At 45.3% G+C, this 19,941-nt stretch overlaps 1 protein-coding gene across 1 annotated transcript in view; it reads left to right on the top strand.

Annotated features, from left to right (window-relative positions):
- The first annotated feature begins 2,459 nt into the window (after positions 1 to 2,459).
- Positions 2,460 to 19,941, top strand: part of plch2a (phospholipase C, eta 2a) — a 31,826-nt gene continuing 14,344 nt past the window's right edge. Inside the window, exons 1-10 of the mRNA XM_067239077.1 lie at positions 2,460 to 2,748; positions 5,895 to 5,935; positions 7,096 to 7,282; positions 10,711 to 10,954; positions 12,409 to 12,538; positions 14,821 to 14,991; positions 16,680 to 16,773; positions 17,206 to 17,409; positions 17,556 to 17,676; positions 19,074 to 19,245. Of these exons, the coding sequence (XP_067095178.1) occupies positions 2,460 to 2,748; positions 5,895 to 5,935; positions 7,096 to 7,282; positions 10,711 to 10,954; positions 12,409 to 12,538; positions 14,821 to 14,991; positions 16,680 to 16,773; positions 17,206 to 17,409; positions 17,556 to 17,676; positions 19,074 to 19,245 (1,653 nt within the window). The remainder of the gene's footprint in view (positions 2,749 to 5,894; positions 5,936 to 7,095; positions 7,283 to 10,710; positions 10,955 to 12,408; positions 12,539 to 14,820; positions 14,992 to 16,679; positions 16,774 to 17,205; positions 17,410 to 17,555; positions 17,677 to 19,073; positions 19,246 to 19,941) is intronic.

A 19,941-nucleotide genomic window follows, 5' to 3' on the forward strand; every position in this document is an offset into this window, starting at 1 on the left:
AAGTGATCTTCAAGTTTATTTTGTAAGTATACTTAGTATAAAAAGTATACTATTATCATGTTACTTAAAGTATACTAGCAGTGTACTTATTTATATACTATATTTGTACTAAGTAAACTGAATTGGCCCACTTTTTAGGTCACTTAGTACACTTTAAATTACACTTATAGTGTATTTCAAGGTTTACTTTTGAATACTGTAAAATAGCCTGTGTAGTGCACTTTCAGTTCATCAAGTATACTTCCTAAAGTACTTAAAAGTATACCTTGGAATACTCTAAAGTAACCTACTTTCAGTTCATAAAGTATACTTCCCAAAGTACTTTAAAGTATACCTTGGAATACTCTAAAGTAACCTGTGTAGTGCACTTTGAGGCTCTTTAGGAAGTATACTTCATGAACTGAAAGTGCCACGCAACAAAACACTACATTCTAAGCAGACACATTTAAAAAAACGAAATTCATGAAGTTACATTTGTATTTCGAACAAACGGCAAACTTATCAGCAAATTTTAACACTATTCACCGCCTTGCATTATGGGAATTGACCAGCCAATGAGCCCACGCTATCTTCATTTTTTCACGTCGTTATTTCGTTCTTCAGTCAGTTTGACAGTATAACCTTCAAATTCATAATGCAACCCTTCTGTCTGCTTCTTTCTCATGTAGCTTTTTCTTTTTTTCCATTAATACTCCAATTGATAATTATTAGTATAAGATTATCGGGCTTCAGAATGTTTTGGCAGTAATTAAGGTTACAGCTTCAGTACCAAAAAAGATTCAATGTGCAATGCATAATAGATTTTCATAGACATGAATAATTAGAATGAGATGGATCCAAAAAATTTAACCTGTAATGTACTTTAAAATTATTTTGACTGTTTTTGCTGTATAATAACGTACATCCTACTCCAGAAGAAATGTATACCATTTTCTGTTTCTAAGCATACTTGTTAAAAGTATATCAAAAGTGAACTATTTGCAAAACATACTTAAAAGTACATCAAAAGTGAACTATTTTCAAAGCATATTTAAAAGTATATCAAAAGTGAACTATTTTCTAAGTATACTTATTACAAAAGTGAACTATTTTCAAAGCATACTTAAAAGTATATCAAAGGTGAACTATTTTCTAAGTATACTTCTTACAAAAGTGAACTATTTTCAAAGCATACTTAAAAGTATATCAAAAGTGAACTATTTTCTAAGTATACTTCTTAAAAGTATATCAAAAGTGAACTATTTTCTAAGCACACTTCTTAAAAGTATATCAAAAGTGAACTAAAAGTGTACTATCCATATTTTAGTATACTTATAGTATACTTTAATATATTTATTTTTTGTAAGGGTACACAAACTCATATCAAGCATTCCACTTTAAACTTCTCTTCAATATGCCAACATATAATGAGAACGAAGGAGGGTCCATAAAGGACACGTCCTTTATTTCACCTTATTGAAAGGTGGAAGGAGTTTTTTGGAGGGTTAGTTTTCCCTTAAATTTTATTTTGCTTGCTTTAGCAGGGTCTGAAGTCATTTTCTTATAGTCTGGGGTATTCTAGTGTGCTCAGTTGTGTGTGATTGTCGTCACTTTGATATTTACAGGTAGGCCTCAGGTGACTCTTGCAGAGATTAAATAGATTTATGAACTGGTTTGTAAAAGAACAAGACTGGTTTACAGCTCTTTTGGGGATATCTGCCTGTCCTTCTCCCTCTCTTGCTGTCCCTCATTCTCATTTCACACATTAAGTAAATCCCTCAGACCCGGATTACTGAGTCCCAGAGATTAGGATTGACGCCCACAACATGTTGCATAGTTTGTGCATAGGATCCCTTGGCTACCGTTCACTCCACTGTGTCTCCTGGCTCTCTCACCATCCTTAAGGACAGCCCTTTGGATTGCCACAAGAGAACTCCAGCTGAACAAAGAACTGCAGAAAGGAGAGATAATGGAATTGTGTGAATCCTGGCACTCAAAAATGCTGGCGCACCTTTCCGTTGTCTAAGATGGAGACGTATTGAAGAAAGCAACCATTGACAGATTTTCTGCTGTGTGAGGGAAGCAGCGTTATTGACAATCGGTTGATGTCATTTGGATTTCATTTTTTACCTTTTTTATTTCGGTCAAAGTAAAGATTGCAGTCTCTGATCTGTTTGAGAGAAAGCTCAGGAAATCAACTGTCAGCAAGAATTGTGATTGCTAAGAATTGAAAAAAACAAGAAGACACTGAGAGCCACATATTGAGACACTACAGAAAACAGGCACAACAATCGAAAAATGCTTTCTTGCTCTTTTTGGACCTCGAGTGAACCGTTTAAATGACCTCATTTCACTGGCAACATCTCTACCAGCCGAAAAGTCTCAAACCTAGCATCTAGTCAAGAACAGTCCAAAATTGAGGTTGGAAGCCCATATTTGTTCTCAGTTTTAGAAGAGTACAACTGTGATCTCCCTCCAGCATGAGTTCTGCAGTGGTGAGCGGCCACTTCTCCACGGGGCCTGTGACCTCAGCGCTGACGTGCCTGTCCGGCGCTGGCTCCACGCGGGACAGACCCCGCCCTGGGGCCAAGGGGAGGACGGCAGCAGCAGCCAAGGGTGCGAGCCCCAGATTGATGAGGAGAGTGGAAGAGAAAGAGAAGTTGCTGTGTAAGAGCCTGCCACGGGCCTCCCTCTCTCGTCTGGTGGAGGAGTTCTTCCGGATAGGAAGCAGCATGTTTGCCTTCTCCAGATGGAGACTGGGATTCATGGGTAAGCGTAGGGCTTCATGGAAGTTGATGGCTGGTTGGCGACCATGCCGGATGTTGTCAAGTGTAGAATTCGTAGTATAGCTGTAGATTGGTGTTGTGGGTTGTGTCATGTCATCAGACATGTACTAGATTGATGCTGACTATTGTGGATTGTTATTGCGTCATGTCTGGTGTGTGTCGCAGGAGCACAGCGCCACTAGCCGCACCAGAGTGGCCTCCTCAGTGGCTTTACTGGTTTTGCACCTTTTTCTTCAGTTACGTCTAAAATACACCTTTGTGACTAAGATGCCTGTTTGTGTGTGTGTGTGTGCACGCGCCAAAAAGAGAGAGAGACATATGGAGTCCAGACAATCCCCTTGAGCTTAACCTAGTGCCCTGACGGAGCAAGAGGGAGGGGAGCTGTCTGACTCCGCCCTCCGGAGCCAAGGCTCTCCTGGCCCACTTTTCCCCCAGATTGCACTCCCACTGGGACGACAGATGACGAGGTCATCACCTTGGTTACACCTGCCTGCCACTGGTGCAGGTTGCCCAGTGAAGGGTATTAGGTCTGACCCCTATCTTGACTCACGTCATCCTCAGCTGTTTGGGCTGACCCCCAGACCCTCACGTCTTCTCCCCCTTTATGAACCAGCATGGCAGCTGTGGGGACCAGCGCCATTTTTTATACTTTACAAATACCTTGTTAACAATGTAGGTCGTCACAATGCTGCAATCGCTTACACGTACCATCAGTGTAACTAGGTCAGGAAATGAACTAGGCTGGACTAATGCCATCAGTAATTGCTGCCTCTCAATTAAATTACTTTGATTAGGTTTCTTTTTTTAGACTTTTTAGTGTGTCTTTAGTTGGTCAAAAATTACATTTGGTTCCCAGTAGCTCACCTGGATTAATTATGGTAAAACAAATAAACCACTTGATCCAATCAGATGCAAACTTGATTCCTGTAGGGATTTCCCCCTCTGATACTCAGTTTGATCCTCCTGCCCCATACTCACAACAATCCAACCTGCAGAGATCCTGAACCCTGATGTCTGGCTGACGCATGTTGACCTGCTCAGTGTGCCAGTGTTTCCTTACTGACAATCAGTTTGCAATATTATGCATAAATATTCCTTATGTTTAGTTGCATGTTTTCCTCATATGTTGGTCAGTGTACATTAGTAGCTACGGTAGAAGCGCCCAGGTGTTTATTTTCTTCTCCAGTCTGGGCTTCAGCTTTATATCTTCACATCCTTTAACCCCAACAGTGTTTCTATGGTAACCAACCCGAACCCGGTAGAAAGTTTGGAGTGGCCAGCACTCTCGTTCACTGTCTCACCCTCTTTCACACACTCTCTCTTTCACTCTTTCTCTCTTTCTCCCTCTCTCCCTTAAAAATGTATCCCGGTGCGTGGTAGTCTTGTTAAACTTTTGTATGTAGTGTCCAGTGCCTCCTTTAAAAGTTTCCACTGTGCTGTGGGAAAGTGGGGCAAACTGTGAGACTGAAATGTTGTCTTCAGTGGGTGCCTGTATTATGCAGTGTCTCAGTGAATAATGTATAAGGGATGTGCTGTACATGGCCTGTGTGGCTCCAGTTACAGCTGCATGTGGACATGCCAGACCTCTGGAGGACTTGTCCTCATTTTAGACTTCATACATCTTTGCAAAGCATTGGCTATCTGCGAGAATGTCCACGTTATAGATTTGGTTTTCCATCTCAAACTCAAAGGATACCAAGAGAGAGAGGTGAAGCAGAGTCCTCCACTTACTGTACACTCACCCACTCACTCATACTGTACAGTGCACACACACACACAATAGTTTAATCCTTGTGTTATCTTCGGGTTATTCTGACTCATCAGTCTTTGTGATCCACCGTCGTATTGCGACAACTTTACAGAATACAAAAACAAAGTGAAGCATTTTCTTTTAACCGTTGGGCTGTCTCAGACCCCCCACATTGCAAAGGTTAAAAGAAAATTATTTGTATTTGTTTTTGTATTGGGTAAAATTGGGTCAACACAACGATCGTTCGTTATGAACCTTTGAGTCATGTGACCCGAAGGCAGCACAAGGTTTAAAGCCACCTTGCGTGGCTTTACACGCTAAAAGCTCCCACACATCCAGTCCACGCCACCTGTGTGCTGCTCCCTCGTGTTCCTGGTTAGGGCTGACATGAGGGGAGGCTCAGAGGGGAGGGTGGAGCTGGGGTTGGGTTTCCAGTGTGGAGTAGCAGATGTTAGCCTTGGCTGGAGACTTCCTGAAGGGCTGCAAGGAGGCCACCCCTGTTTCCCTCCCTCCCTGCCTCCCTGCCTCCTTGTCTGCCTCACTCCCTGTCTGCTTCCCTCCCTGCCTGCCTTATTAAATTGAAGTGTAACTGTGATGGCCGTTTGGGGAATGGGGAAGAGCATCTCTCAATTATTGAGGCCTTACTGTTAATGTGAATTGGAACGTGTGTCTAAGTGGGTGTGTTTGTTTCACTGCCTGGTGTGGCCAGGGGTGGGTTGTCCTTTTGCCTGACTGTAGTGCATCTGCACAGTGGTCTGCTTTTAACAATGTGCATTCATGTGTGTGTGTTTGCATGTGTTGATGAGTTGGTAGCCTGCAGGCTGTGTGGTTTAGGGTGTGGTATCGATCAGGTTGGAGTGTGAGTGTCTCTCTGCCAGGCTGTCTCTGGGTGAGTGCCAAGGTAACAGACAGGTCAAATGCCACGTCAATAGAAATCCGCTCTCGGCCTCGCACAGATTTCATTGACATTGTCTGCTGTCTGAGTTATGAAATGTTGAGAACTGCACAACTCATCATAGTCTTTTATTTCTGCATGGCAGTGCTGTATTTATTTGATGTAAGAATAGACTATTCAGTGTTGTTGAGCCAATAAAAAAGATTGTCCTCGTTTGATGGTTCAATAGCAGCAGCAGCTGCTGAAGGATGTAGAAACATGTTTACTACAGCTACAGTGTACGTTCTTTTGTAGAAAGTCATGTTTAGTCAAGTAAAAATATAGGCTATCTGATTTCAACCAGCAGAGTGTAGTCATAAACAACACAGGAATTTACTCACATTAGACCTGCTCACATTCAACATGCCTCAAGTAGATGGACCACAGGAAAGTGGGCCTCCATTCTGCTAACAGATTATCTGTAGCGTGCTTGATCTTCTTCCAGCTCACGTGGGTAGAACAGGACTGTTTCACTTTCCAGGGAAGGTAAGAGAAAAATGACTGTTTGTAGCATTAAATGGTTCTAGCCTTCCTATTTGGCAGAACTGCATATAAAATCGACCACAACAGTTTGGGATTGAACTACATTAGCCAGCACCTTGGGGCCTGTTGTCCCAGCCACCCAATAGGAACACAGAAAAGCCCAATCAATGGCCAATTAAACCAGTCCATCATTGTCTGTCTGTACTACTTACAGTTGATACTAGTTTGTGTCAGAAGGGTTATCCATCTTTATTGTAAGCAACTCTAATTGGAAGTAATAAGAAAAATAACAACTACTTTAAATGTTAGTCAGATTTTTGTATTTGCGGTTCAATAAATGTTATAGTTGGTGACAGATGTCTCCCAGCTACTAAGATAATGTGGTGTGATGATGTAGCAGCCAGCTCAGGGTGAGATACTGTAGAAGAACAGCAGCTAAATATGGACACCATTTGCTGGACTACTTGAGCAAAGATGTCGAAGAGACACCCAAATATAGTATCCCACTCAGTGTCTGACTGAATCCCAGACAGTATTTTAGTACTTTTCATTAAATGGAGAGTCTTTTTGTTTACAGCCAACCACTTCCATCTTCAAATGGGTTGGGTGTTGGTCCCTTTATAGAATTGCGGTTCAACATTGACATCTGAACAAACAAAATGGATTCTGGCATCTAACAATACTCATGGTCCATGTTTTATTGATTTGAATGTATTTCCCCTTCAACAAACTGATGTAGTAGTCTTGTTAGAGAGACTCTTGTGAAGAACTGGCCTCAGCCTGTCCTCTGCCAAGTGAAGCTCACTGGGATGTGACAGCCATGTCCAATGCATTTCTGCGTTTGTGAACTGCACTGTGCATGCGGGAAAATAAATGTTCATTGTAGAAGCTCCAGAATGGAACCCAGATGGTTGTTAAGAACACACCCGCGGATCAACACTCTCATACACAAGCACAACACAGATCAAGATGTGTGTACACAAACACACCCACACACTGACTTCTGCTCAAATGCAAAGCAACACGTGCGTACGCCACACCAACCTCGGACAGATAATCCCTAATAAACCATCGTTCTCTCACACACACGCTGTAAAACACACACACACTGTAAAACACACACACACTGTAAAACACACACACATCAATAAGTCATTGTACAGCCATCTGTAAATGTGTGTGCCTATCTCTCCTTGTCTCCAGTGGAGAAATGCATGAGCTCCATGCAGACGGGGACGCAGATGGTGAAGCTCCGCGGCGGCTCCAAGGGGCTGGTGCGCTTCTTCTACCTGGACGAGCACAAGTCCTGCATCCGCTGGCGGCCGTCCCGCAAGAACGAGAAGGCCAAGAGTGAGTCCTCTGTGCTCGCACACACACACACACACACACACACACTCGTACGCACACAAATACATGCACAGTCATTGTAGCACAACGTCTTGTATACATTTTAAGTGAAGGCTTTTATTTTGTTGAGAATAAGGGTAAAGTTTGTTTCAACATGTATAGCTGACCTCTCCTTCAGTACTGTGTCTCTGGCCTCTCCCTCAGTACTGTGTCTCTGGCCTCTCCCTCAGTACTGTGTCTCTGGCCTCTTCCTCAGTACTGTGTCTCTGGCCTCTCCCTCAGTACTGTGTCTCTGACCTCTCCCTCAGCACTGTGTCTCTGGCCTCTTCCTCAGTACTGTGTCTCTGGCCTCCATCAGTACTGTGTCTCTGGCCTCCATCAGTACTGTGTCTCTGACCTCTCCATCAGTACTGTGTCTCTGGCCTCTCCCTCAGTACTGTGTCTCTGGCCTCTTCCTCAGTACTGTGTCTCTGGCCTCTCCCTCAGTACTGTGTCTCTGGCCTCTTCCTCAGTACTGTGTCTCTGGCCTCTCCCTCAGTACTGTGTCTCTGGCCTCTCCCTCAGTACTGTGTCTCTGGCCTCTCCCTCAGTACTGTGTCTCTGGCCTCCATCAGTACTGTGTCTCTGGCCTCCATCAGTACTGTGTCTCTGGCCTCTCCCTCAGTACTATGTCTCTGGCCTCTCCCTCAGTACTGTGTCTCTGGCCTCTCCCTCAGTACTGTGTCTCTGACATTCATATGAGTAAACTGCTTTTGTTGGCAAGTGTAAGCAAACAAGGGGTTGATTTGGCGGACAAAGAAGATTTGGTAAAAAAAATGGAGCCTCTTCTGTCGTTTGGATTTCAAGTTATCCGACATCGACCAACAAACAGTAGCCTACTCTGTGAATTGTGTCATCGAATTGTGCCAGCCAAAGGTGGAAACACTAGCAATCTCTTTCACCATCTGAAAGCCATGCATGTGCGCGAAAATGAATCTACCAGAATGCATTTGACAAATCCAATGGCAGGTTGGTTAGAATTGTGAAATGTTTATTATAGGTCAACAGAATAGAGTATTCATCCATGTAATAATTGTTTATAGCTAGAGCTAACTCACTACAAATATTTAACAATTTTTTGGAGATCCCATAAATGTAGGCTACTGTTGAACGTGGCAATTAAACGCTGCAAAATTTTGAAAATTCAACCCATGTGACAGTGACACACCGGAGTTACCCAATCCAAATCCGTCCGAGTGCGGTAGATTATCCGATGCAGTGCGGATTGCATTGTCATGACAGTTAAAGAATAACTAATATATCGTGATAAATACCGATACCGTCAGTGCTTACGAATTATACCGTGATAAACATTTTAGGCCATACCGCCCAGCCCTACTCTGTGCCTCACTCAGACTTAATACGCTTTATAAGTGGCCTCAATTATTCATCAGCTTTAACGTGGCCGACCAGTGATACATGATTCGGCACAGACACCGCACAGTCAGAGACACTTACACACTCAGAGACACTTACGCACTCAGAGACACATACACGATCTGACACATCCCTCCCTCTTCAGCATGCGGTAGTGGCCTAGGTTTGAGTGAAACCTGACATAACCACACTTGTTCTGCCAAAGAGCAGACTGGTGATTGGCTAGCTGAGCCAAGGCTGACCTGATGACCCAGACTCTGGATTCCACACATTCAAATCTCTCTTTTTATCCAAGCTTCCCCTATTACTTTTATCATCATGAATTTTGTGTCAGCCCAAAGCTAGTCAAATGATTTGACTTGAGGACAAACAGCTCAAGAATGGCCAGACTAGGAGATCTTGAACTGGTGAGTCTCCACATACAGTATTATATATAAAAAACATTAAAGAAGGACAAGCACCACATGGAACGGCCAGGCATTTCTAATCAGGCTTCTTTAACCCTCCCAGTAGCTTGAGGTTACAGAGCCTGTGGTGAATAATGTGTCCTCCTGCATTATTTATGATTGGACCTGGTCTATGGACACATTCCCACTGAGGTGCGAGCGCAGCACACCACACCACCACGCACACCGCATCATGGGTTATTCAGTGGCTGGGCACAACCTTTGACATCCAGCCGAGTGGGTGTTGACATTGTTCATTTAAGTAGGTTTCATTTTCACATTCATCCAGGTAAAGTGAGATGAAATGCATACTGTGTGTGTGTGTGTGTGTGTGTGTGTGTGAGTGTGTGTGTGTGTGTGTGTGTGTGTGTGTGTGTGTGTGTGTGTGCGTGCGTGTGTGACAGAGAGAGAGAGAGATCCATGCATTCTTCTATTTCTGTGGAACTTGTTTCATGTGAGCTGATTCAAATGAGAGTGTGTATGCACAATGCATTAGGTATAAGGGTTATTGTGTGTGTGTATGGACATGACTCATTTCATCTCTGTGTGACTGTAAAGATGAACAGCTGCTCTTCCCTGCAGGTGCATGTTTGAGTGTGTGTCTCAGTTAGGTACGCTCTGTGCATTGAACTGAGTCTGCCCTTAACTGGGAGACCATATGGCCTCTGAGAGGCTGGTGAGGTTAAGAAGTCTCTCACACACTCACACACACACACACACACACACACACACACACATTGATCACAAGTAATCCATCAGTGAGTGTGCTCTTTATCCTTGGTAGTAAAGGTTCTGATCCAGTATGATGGTGTTCTCAGGCTCTTTGTGTGAGAGCCATGTCACATGAATGTACATTGTTATAGCCAGGACATTAGTATTTGATTGTGCACATGTGACACATTGAGGGGGAGTGCTATAACGCAAACTGGCCACAGAGACATAAGTGGAAATCCCATTACTTTCTCCGTCTGTTCCCATCCCAAACCAAGCTAAATGTTAATGAATGACTCGAAGGCAATCTCTTCCTGTAAAATGTCATTACCGTCCTGTAAGTGTTTCGTCTTAATAGCGAAGCTCTTTGGGCATACTCGTTTGTCGAATGGAAGTTAATTTAGTTTCTGCTGTATCGCAGTGCCTGAACTCATAATTAAGACTTCCAAGTTAAGCTTCAACATATGTTGCCAGGACTATTTAACCACTGTTGTTTATGTAAAACTCGTTATATCAAAAGTGGGCAAAACTTCTAATTCAGTGGAATTAAGTGAAATGTATCCAAGGATAACTTATTTAAATGGTATTTGCTTCCTTAAGTGAGTTTCTTCCTTCTCATCTTAGTTTTGATTAGTTAGAATCAGTTCCTGATTCTCCAATATACGCAAATACCAATTTGCGTTTCAATGTCAGTGTGACAATAATGATCAGTGACCTCATTTAATCTTTCTAGGAAATAACTGCTTCTCATCCCTTCCTCTCCTTATTACACCCTCTGACCGCCTTCCCACCCTCTCTCAAAACTCCTGAGAGGAAGTCGAACTCAATACTTTTTAACCCTCTATTTCCTCCCTCCAGTCTCCATCGACTCCATCCGGGAGGTGTGCGAGGGCAAGCAGTCGGAGATCTTCCAGCGCTATTCCGAGGGCAGCTTCGACCCCAACTGCTGCTTCAGCCTGTACTACGGCGAGCACATGGAGTCCCTCGACCTGGTGTCCAGCACAGGGGAGGAGGCCCGCACCTGGATCACCGGCCTCAAGTACCTGATGGCGGGCATCAGCGACGAGGACAGTCTGGCCAAGAGGCAGCGCACACGCGACCAATATCCTTCACCTGCGAGGGGAGGGAGGGCTGCTGGGGTTGGTGCAGGCTGGGTGCGAGGGGAGGGAGGGCTGCTGGGGTTGGTGCAGGCTGGGTGCGAGGGGAGGGAGGGCTGCTGGGGTTGGTGCAGGCTGGGTGCGAGGGGAGGGAGGGCTGCTGGGGTTGGTGCAGGCTGGGTGCGAGGGGAGGGAGGGCTGCTGGGGTTGGTGCAGGCTGGGTGCGAGGGGAGGGAGGGCTGCTGGGGTTGGTGCAGGCTGGATGCGAGGGGAGGGAGGGCTGCTGGGGTTGGTGCAGGCTGGGTGCGAGGGGATGGAGGGCTGCTGGGGTTGGTGCAGGCTGGGTGCGAGGGGATGGAGGGCTGCTGGGGTTGGTGCAGGCTAGGTGCGAGGGGAGGGAGGGCTGCTGGGGTTGGTGCAGGCTGGATGCGAGGGGAGGGAGGGCTGCTGGGGTTGGTGCAGGCTGGGTGCGAGGGGATGGAGGGCTGCTGGGGTTGGTGCAGGCTGGGTGCGAGGGGAGGGAGGGCTGCTGGGGTTGGTGCAGGCTGGGTGCGAGGGGAGGGAGGGCTGCTGGGGTTGGTGCAGGCTGGGTGCGAGGGGAGGGAGGGCTGCTGGGGTTGGTGCAGGCTGGGTGCGAGGGGAGGCGGGGAAGATCCGGTCTGGGGGTGGACATTGTAAACGTTTGAAGCACCCATATGTGTGTATAATGTGTGAATGTGATGCGTGTTCGCTCATACACCCAGCTACTTTACTGAGTTCAACAGCGCACATGCCCATTTTTCTCATGTGCTTGTAGACTTCTACACAGGAACTCACTGGTTCTTTTCTCACACATATACACACAGGAAATGTGCATTCGCACACACACACAACTCCCTGCTGCTCAGGCAAACCAGTAAAGCTGATGGAATGATGAAAGGAGGGCAAGCAAAGCTGTCAAAAGTTCCCATCACATCTTGAGTCACATGGTCACAAACACAGGCAGACGCATCCATCTAATATTAGACTCTGCCAGGAAGCTGGGGCTGTGCTAAACATCAATGGATATTGTGTTGTTTCCAAGGGAATCCCATTGTCTTAAAAGAAGGCTGCAGTGTTTAATTGTGCTTAATTTACAATTTATGCTGTATGATGGTTGACACCCATATCTGTATCCATCTGGATTCCCTGAGACCGTGGGATGACTATTCATTGAAGCTCCATTGTATGAAAAGACCTACACACAACCAACATGCAGGGATGCTGAAAGAGCAGCTCTGATGTAGAAAGTGTGACAGCTCCATTTGGGCATGAACACGATCAGGTCTTAGCGCAGGGCATGAGCCAAACCTCCCATGCGGGGGGGGGGGGGGAGAGGAGGGGGGGAACCAGGAAGAACCATCGACGGTGTGGACAGTCAGTGGTGCACGGGCGGCCCCTCCAAGTCTCCTATTGGTCCTTAGCGTGCGTGCGGAGCCACGTGGCTGAAGCAGACGTTCACGGAGGCGGATAAGAACGGCGACGGCAGCCTGAGCATCAGCGAGGTGCTGCAGCTCCTCCACAAGCTCAACGTCAACCTGCCCCGGCAGAGGGTCAAGCAGATGTTCAAGGTACGCAGGTCCCCACACCCTCCGGCGCTCCACATGGACGACGTTCCTACATGGGGGAATGTTGACGCCAGGGAATGTTGCTGCGGTGTCGTTTCTCTTAAAGGAGGAGTGGACGCTCGTACACACTCCGCGTGCCCCCTTACACACACACACACACACACACTGGAAAAAGTATTAACATTGCTGACTACCTTAGCTACATATGTTTGTTAGTTGCTGTAAGAACCAATTCAGCCACAACAAATTGTGATTCGGCTATTCTCATTCGGCTATTCTCACCAAAAGTATTAATTAAATTTTTCATGACTTTCATAACTTAATTCCCTGAATCACAAAAACTTCCGAGAACAAAATACTGAATATTACAAGACCTTGACCTCTTCTAAAGCTGAGTTGAAGTCAGTACTAGAGGAATGTGTCATGACTAATTGGGTTCAACAAAGAATGTTAATTTTGGTTTTCTACCATCGGTTTTGAATGGTTCTCAGGTGACTTGGTGCATGCAGAGGGCCTGTTAATGCTGGTGTAGGAGTATGTTAGCTCTGCTAGCTTTTCCTCAGACCTTCAGTAAGCTTGGCATCCTGTGGAGGGAGTCACCCATATGGTGCTGCAGGGCCACAGATGGCCTCTGGTGCAATACACTGGAAACACACCAGAGACCAATTTGAATGTGTGTATGTGTGTGTTTACATGGTTGGTGGTAAACTGCTTAAACACTCATGTTGGACTTGTGTTGGACTTGGGATGCTTCCCAGTGGGAGAACATTATCAAGTGTCAACATTAGGGGACCTGCCTCTTATGTACACTACGTGGATAGAACAGAGCAGTGGACTCTCATTCATGTTTTGTGTTGTTGATATTCATGACTTAATATCATTTGTTGGGCCACATTAGATCCTGGTGTTTCACTCAGAAGGTAGTAAGCTGAAGAAACGGGTTTCCAGTTCCTTATAAAACACCCTTGAACTGGAACCTTTCAATGGCTATGTAGCCAAGTGTAACACAGGAACCCAAAGCGATGTGGTCTCGGGTCCCTCAGAGATAGACTTTCCTTCAGAGAGCTTGCTCGGGGCTTGAGAGGCGAGGTACGTATGCGTTAGCAGTGCATCGGATGCTGCACTCTTTTTCCGGTCCGTTGACTGTACTAGCCAGAGGTCTGTCCCGAGCTTACCAAGGGCCTCTCAAGAAGAACTGCTCAATGATTTATCCAGCTAAAAAGTGCCAGAGACCGGAAGGAGAGGCAATGGAGGAGCAAAGTGAGGAATTCATTCATATTAACCACACAGCTAAAACAGAGCACCGTGTGCACATGTCTCCAGGGCCTGGACTCCTCACATAATAAATACAGTAGGGAGGGAATGATTCATATTAGAATAGATTCATATTTTCGTTTGGTTTCCGAAAGCGGCGTCTCTCTGGGCTGTCTTCCGCTCCACGTTAGCATCCATATCCTCTGTAACATGGGCCTGTTCCCCGTTTGGTCGAGACAAACTGTAAGCAAGAGACGACTGTGGTTATTTGAACGTCCTAGTGCGGTACATACGATTTTTATATCTTTCGACATTGTCGTCTGGTACAGTTTTGTTCAGTGGAAGTTCTGTCAAAGCTTTTGGGAAAAGTGAGTCATATCGTTCGGCCGTAAGTGTCTGTGTTTGTCACTTGTATCACAACGTCCTTCATGCACTACAGTATAGTCATACTGAGGAACAAGTGTCATTTCCACTGTGCCAGAGCCATGATCAGTCCCGGGTGGTGAAGAGTGTGTCTTGCCTCTGTGTGTATTGGTGTGAGTATACATGCGTCAGCCTTGTTCAGGATCTGGCACGGCGTGAGAACTGGCAGTTTAACTGTCTGTGCGTGAGAGAGTGTTTGTGAGCGCCACACGCGTGTGTTCCGCTCCGGGGCCGACCTCCCACCCTCACCCACGTCATCCCTCTGCAGTCTGCTGCCGCTGCAAGCGAGGCCTGACATATGGAGCTGCTCGTAGAGCAGACAGCCATCTATGACCCACTGAGGGCTACAGTATTTACCGCTGCCCTGCTGATCAGCTCGGCCAATCTCTCTTGTTTACAAATAAATTAATAATATTAAATACAACTTTCAATATTGGCCTATATTACCTTGTAATTAAAGTCTCTATTTTTGTTTGCTTTTTGGCCTGTTTAAACTAACTGCCACCTTAAGTGTAGTGCATGAGTCATGAATATAGTTCTGGTGCTGCTCCTTAGATATTGTGTCCCTTTTGTGCTATGAGGTGAGCTGTCCTTGTTGGTTCTTCCAGGAGGCAGACACCGATGACAACCAGGGCACGCTGGACTTTGAGGAGTTCTGCTCCTTCTACAAGATGATGTCCACACGGAGGGACCTGTACCTGCTCATGCTCACCTACAGCAACCACAAAGACCACCTGGACACCTCCGACCTGGCCCGCTTCCTGGAGCTGGAGCAGAAGGTACGCATGCACACCGTCACACACACACACACACACACACAGAAATGACACACCTGCATACATTGTACATGTACAAACCACGTGGCCTCCCTATGCACTGTTGCAGCATGTCTTCTCAGTGACAACTTTCTTCTCATTTAATTATTCTCCCAGCCACCTGTCAGGTTACTGTGCATTTCTCGAGTTGCAGTAAAAAGCTTATAGCACCTTACAGTGCTTTTACAATATCCTCTTGACTTGTGAATGAAAATCATTCTTCACAGGACTGATTCACAGCCCTTCACAGGACTGATTCGCCTTTCGTAAGACCCTCCATTCACTGAACTACAATCTTGTTATAATGCGTTGTAACAGATAATGCCCCAGTCATCAAACCCTTGAGCTCCACTGCTGAATATTGAACGCTAAGCAAATCAATTCCTAATACCCCTGTTTTGGCAAGTTCCTGAAGTTTTTTGCTGACTCCAGACCCAGTATACTCTAGTACCCAAATTAAAATGAATCTCCCAGAAGGAGTGTCTCGTTAGGCATTGCACATTGTGTCAGACAAGCCTCTAATAGATTGACCGTGGGTGCCTTAAGGAAAGCTTAATAGCCGTGGATAAATGCAGACACAGGGGCCCCAACGTGGCTTGTCAAATTAGCACCACCACTTCAAATGAATTTCTAACCACTCTGGAATAAAATGTGGGCGCTGGTATAATGGTTTACTGTAAGAACACCAAAGTAATGAAAGCCTCAGCTTCTTAAAAAAAATACTGGAATGCACTTTGCACTGAAATATACGTAACTGAAACGAAAAGTTCTCTGTTTTGGAGACAGTTACTGTCAGCCTGTTTCAGAGGGTGTATTTTCTCTAATTGTTGTAAGCGTTTCATCGGCAATGCAAAATTGATACTAACTCCCACATCGTGGTGTTTGCAAGGTGATGCCAAGAGGCCGCTGAGTTGACTGCTGCTATCATAAGGCTCAGTGTCTCTTACCATCACTTTACTGCCTTTTCAAGTTAGGATTGTTCGGGTCTACTTAACCTTAACCAAAAATAACTTTTATTTGCTCAGACCATGATAATAAAAATGTCTCAACTCAAGCAGAACATTATGTACTCTTAGCAATATTTAACCCCTACCACTAAAAGGCTAAGCCTATGATAAGGTACCACAATTGTGGCAAGACGGACGTCGTAAAGTAGTGGAAAGTCCGGCCAGCTTCTGAAAGTGACCAGGGGAAAGTGTCATAAAAGAGAGTAGAATTAGTATTTTGCCAGCTTTTTGTGTCCAAAACACTGTCTCCACCCATTAAGTACACCAAGCTACTTAGCCAAAGCCTAGCAGTCTCCCAGGGCTAAGCCTTCACAGAGTGAGCCAGTATGGGTCCAGTACTGGGAAACCTGCCCCCCTACCCTCTCCTCCCCACCAAAACAGCATCCACTGACGATGATTGACATAGATGGGAATCTGATCGACCAATGATCCGGTTTAAAAAGCCAGCTGTCCAGGAGACAAGCGGATTCCAGTGCAGGGATGGGAACAGAACTAGCCTGTGAGGAAGCTCCCTAATTGGTTTAGGGCTGCTTGAACTGCGCCAAACAACTCGGTGTAGTTGTTTTTTCTTGGGGGGGATTAATCTCATGGGGAATGTACTGTATGTTTTTGTAATTGATCTCTTGTGTTTTCTGTCATTCCTAGATGACCAAGGTGACCAAAGACCATTGTCTTGAGATTGTGAACAAATTTGAGCCTTGCTCTGAGAACCAGAAACAGGGGGTTCTGGGTATTGATGGTAAGCACTCTTTTTGGACCTTACCTATGTTCCTTATTGGTCACAACTATTGCAGGGATCAGGAAAATATCTTACCTAGTTCATCTTTGTATAATGTAATTTATAGATAACATAATAGATTTTTGGCTGATGCCCTGAACCATGTATTGCACTCTGCTGAATACAATATCTGGTCATGGATATTATCTATACTCATTCAACTTCTTAAGGCATTCTGTGTCTCTTTTACAAAAGTTTTTCTATTCAACATCAAATCTCTTTCTACTTTTAAAATGGCTACTACAGTATACATGGTGTTGGCCATATTTATCTCTGTATGAAGTTAACCCCTATTTCATGCAATTGCAGTGATGCTATGGTTCACAATATCACTGCTAAACTTTTAACTTGTGAAAGTGAAAGATTGAGGCTAGAGTCTGTCTCCTTCCTCAGGTTTCACCAACTACATGCGCAGTCCTGCCGGGGACATCTTCAACCCGGATCACTACGAGGTGAACCAGGACATGACTCAGCCTCTGTGTAGCTACTTCATCGCTTCCTCCCACAACACCTACCTGATGGGAGACCAGCTCATGTCCCAGTCCAGGGTGGACATGTACGCCTGGGTGCTGCAGGCCGGCTGCCGCTGCGTGGAAGGTCTGGCACTGCGCACGCACACACACACACACACACACACACACACACACACACACACACACACACACACACACACACACACACACACACACAGAGAGCTTCATCTCATGGTGCTCCGGTCTGCCTGCCTCATTCCCCCTCCACAGTGGACTGCTGGGATGGACAGGATGGAGAGCCGATTGTTCACCACGGCTACACCCTCACTTCCAAGATTCTGTTTAAGGACGTCATCGAGACCATCAACAAATACGCCTTCGTGAAAAACGAGTAAGTGGATAGAAAAGAATCATCACATTTTCCCCAAACCGCATTCTACTCCAGCTTCAAGGTTTATAGATTCCAACTCGTCTATGGAAAAAGGACAGGGAAAGAAAAAAAAATCACAGAAGGTGCTTTTATGACATATTGCAAATTAGGTTGAGGTGCCCTGTCATTTTGTATTATGGTCCTCTTAAAAGAAGACGGAATCATTTTAAACCCATGAGATCAGAGAGAATGAGGCTTGGGATTCTATTTCATCCTGGATGGTGTTTAATGGTCATGAGTTTGATGGGAATAATCATGTGAATGCTACTGGTGCATCATAGCAGCCCTCCCAATATCCTAGATGTGGAAAGCGTCCGTATATCATCAAAATGTTTAACATTTGCAGAGGGTGCTTTTCCAACAAATGTTTTCTGTATTTCTGCCATAAAAGCCCAATAGATCATAGTCCCCTTAACGGTCTCAAGACTTTTTGGGACTATTTCTACTTTATTTATTTAGCAATGTATTCAACTAGACATTAGATTCCCTGTTTTAAGTGTGGTGGATATTCTACTGGATGCCACTTATGAGTGGCATCCATCATCCATCATCCATCATCCATCATCCATACTTTTGCAAGTGGGTCATACAGTGTGATTTTCAGTCGTGTGTATCAGTGTGACATACGTCATGGGGACAGGTTATAAGCCTGTTTCAGAATGTGCTTTGTGTGGAAGTAGATGTAAAGAAACGTCCTCTCTCCGACCTGGGAGGTGGAAGGTTCACTGGACTGTTTTCACATGACCTACACATGCATGAGTACACACACTCCCACACATACACACACACTCCCACACATGTGCAACATATTTCACACAAATACACTTCCTCACTGGGAAGGCGCTCCACTAAAGGTGACAATGCTATCAAGATGCACACAATCTGGAGTTTGCTGCAAAGAACTGCTATTTATAGACTCAATCTCACATGTAAAATGAAGCATTGGCGGAACATCGGCTTTTGCGTGTATTTGTGGGCGACTGTGAGCCTTTGTGTGTGTTAAGAGCGATATTTCGTGCAATACAGTCTGCAGATAATTGCAAGAAATGGAGGGGTGAAGGAGTGTATTCAGCATCAAAGGATGTTTTCTGGAACATTTTCTAAAAGGCCTTCCGTTGGGTTGGAGGTAACATGATTGGAATGTCTGTTGATCAGCAACCCTTTGTTTGAGGCTTCACCGTCTCCAGTCCATAGAACACTGGAGCAGAGAAAGAGGAACTATTGTTTTTCCGAAGGATTTTTATTCTGAAATTAAAACTTTGCTTCATTCTGTGTCCTTCCACTCACTATTTGCTACCTTCCAGTAAGCAGACCTTGTGTTTCTGACGGTTGGGATGGTCTGTGCTGTGTATCCACAGGTTCCCAGTCATCCTCTCCATAGAGAACCACTGCAGTGTTCCACAGCAGAAGAAGATGGCCCAGTGCCTGGTGGAGGTTCTGGGGGACAAGCTGGACCTCTCCAGCATCAAGGCAGACGAGTCCGGCCGCCTGCCCTCCCCCCACACCCTCAGGGGCAAGATCCTGGTCAAGGTAATGAGCATGGCTTCCTGTTTGTCTGGATGATTTTGAAAACCGGCCCACACAAAAATCTGGAAATTGGGGATGCCATTATTTTCAGACATTGGGTTTTGAACCTAAATGGTTTGTGACAAAGTGTTTCATCCGGTGACAGACACTATGCTCCTCTGATGTAGTTGCACACAGAGGTAGGGTGTAGAGTAGAATGTGATGAGGGGGGCTTCCTGAACTGTTGAAGTGGAGATGGTTCTAATTCCAGTCTGGAGTGTGTGCAGCTCCTATTGATGACTTGACTCTTGGCCACGGGCTGTTTTGGACTAATTGGTCCACATCAGGCAGCTACAGCAGCACGGGTCAGTGAACACTGCACTGCATGACAGTGGGACCCACAAGCTACTTTATTCATTCTCTCCAAAGTTGCTGATATACTGTAGTTTAATAGTTAGCAAATATTTCTCAGACTTAAGTGCTCTTTGTCCTGCTCTGAAATGGTAACTGTGAATGAGTTACCAGGGACTTAGTGGCATCTATGAACCAGAACTCAGGGGCTGTTTTGATTTATCATTGTTTTTATTTGTTTATACACCAGTTGATTTAGTTATAGAGAGGATGCCATGCTAGGATCTGGTCCCCGTATGAGTGTGTGTGTGTGTCCACAGTTCACATGCTATCTGTTGGAGCCTCTTGTGTGGTGCACAACACAGCATC

The sequence above is a fragment of the Osmerus mordax genome, chromosome 7 (assembly GCF_038355195.1).
Source record: "Osmerus mordax isolate fOsmMor3 chromosome 7, fOsmMor3.pri, whole genome shotgun sequence".
Classification (NCBI taxonomy): Eukaryota; Metazoa; Chordata; class Actinopteri; order Osmeriformes; family Osmeridae; genus Osmerus; species Osmerus mordax.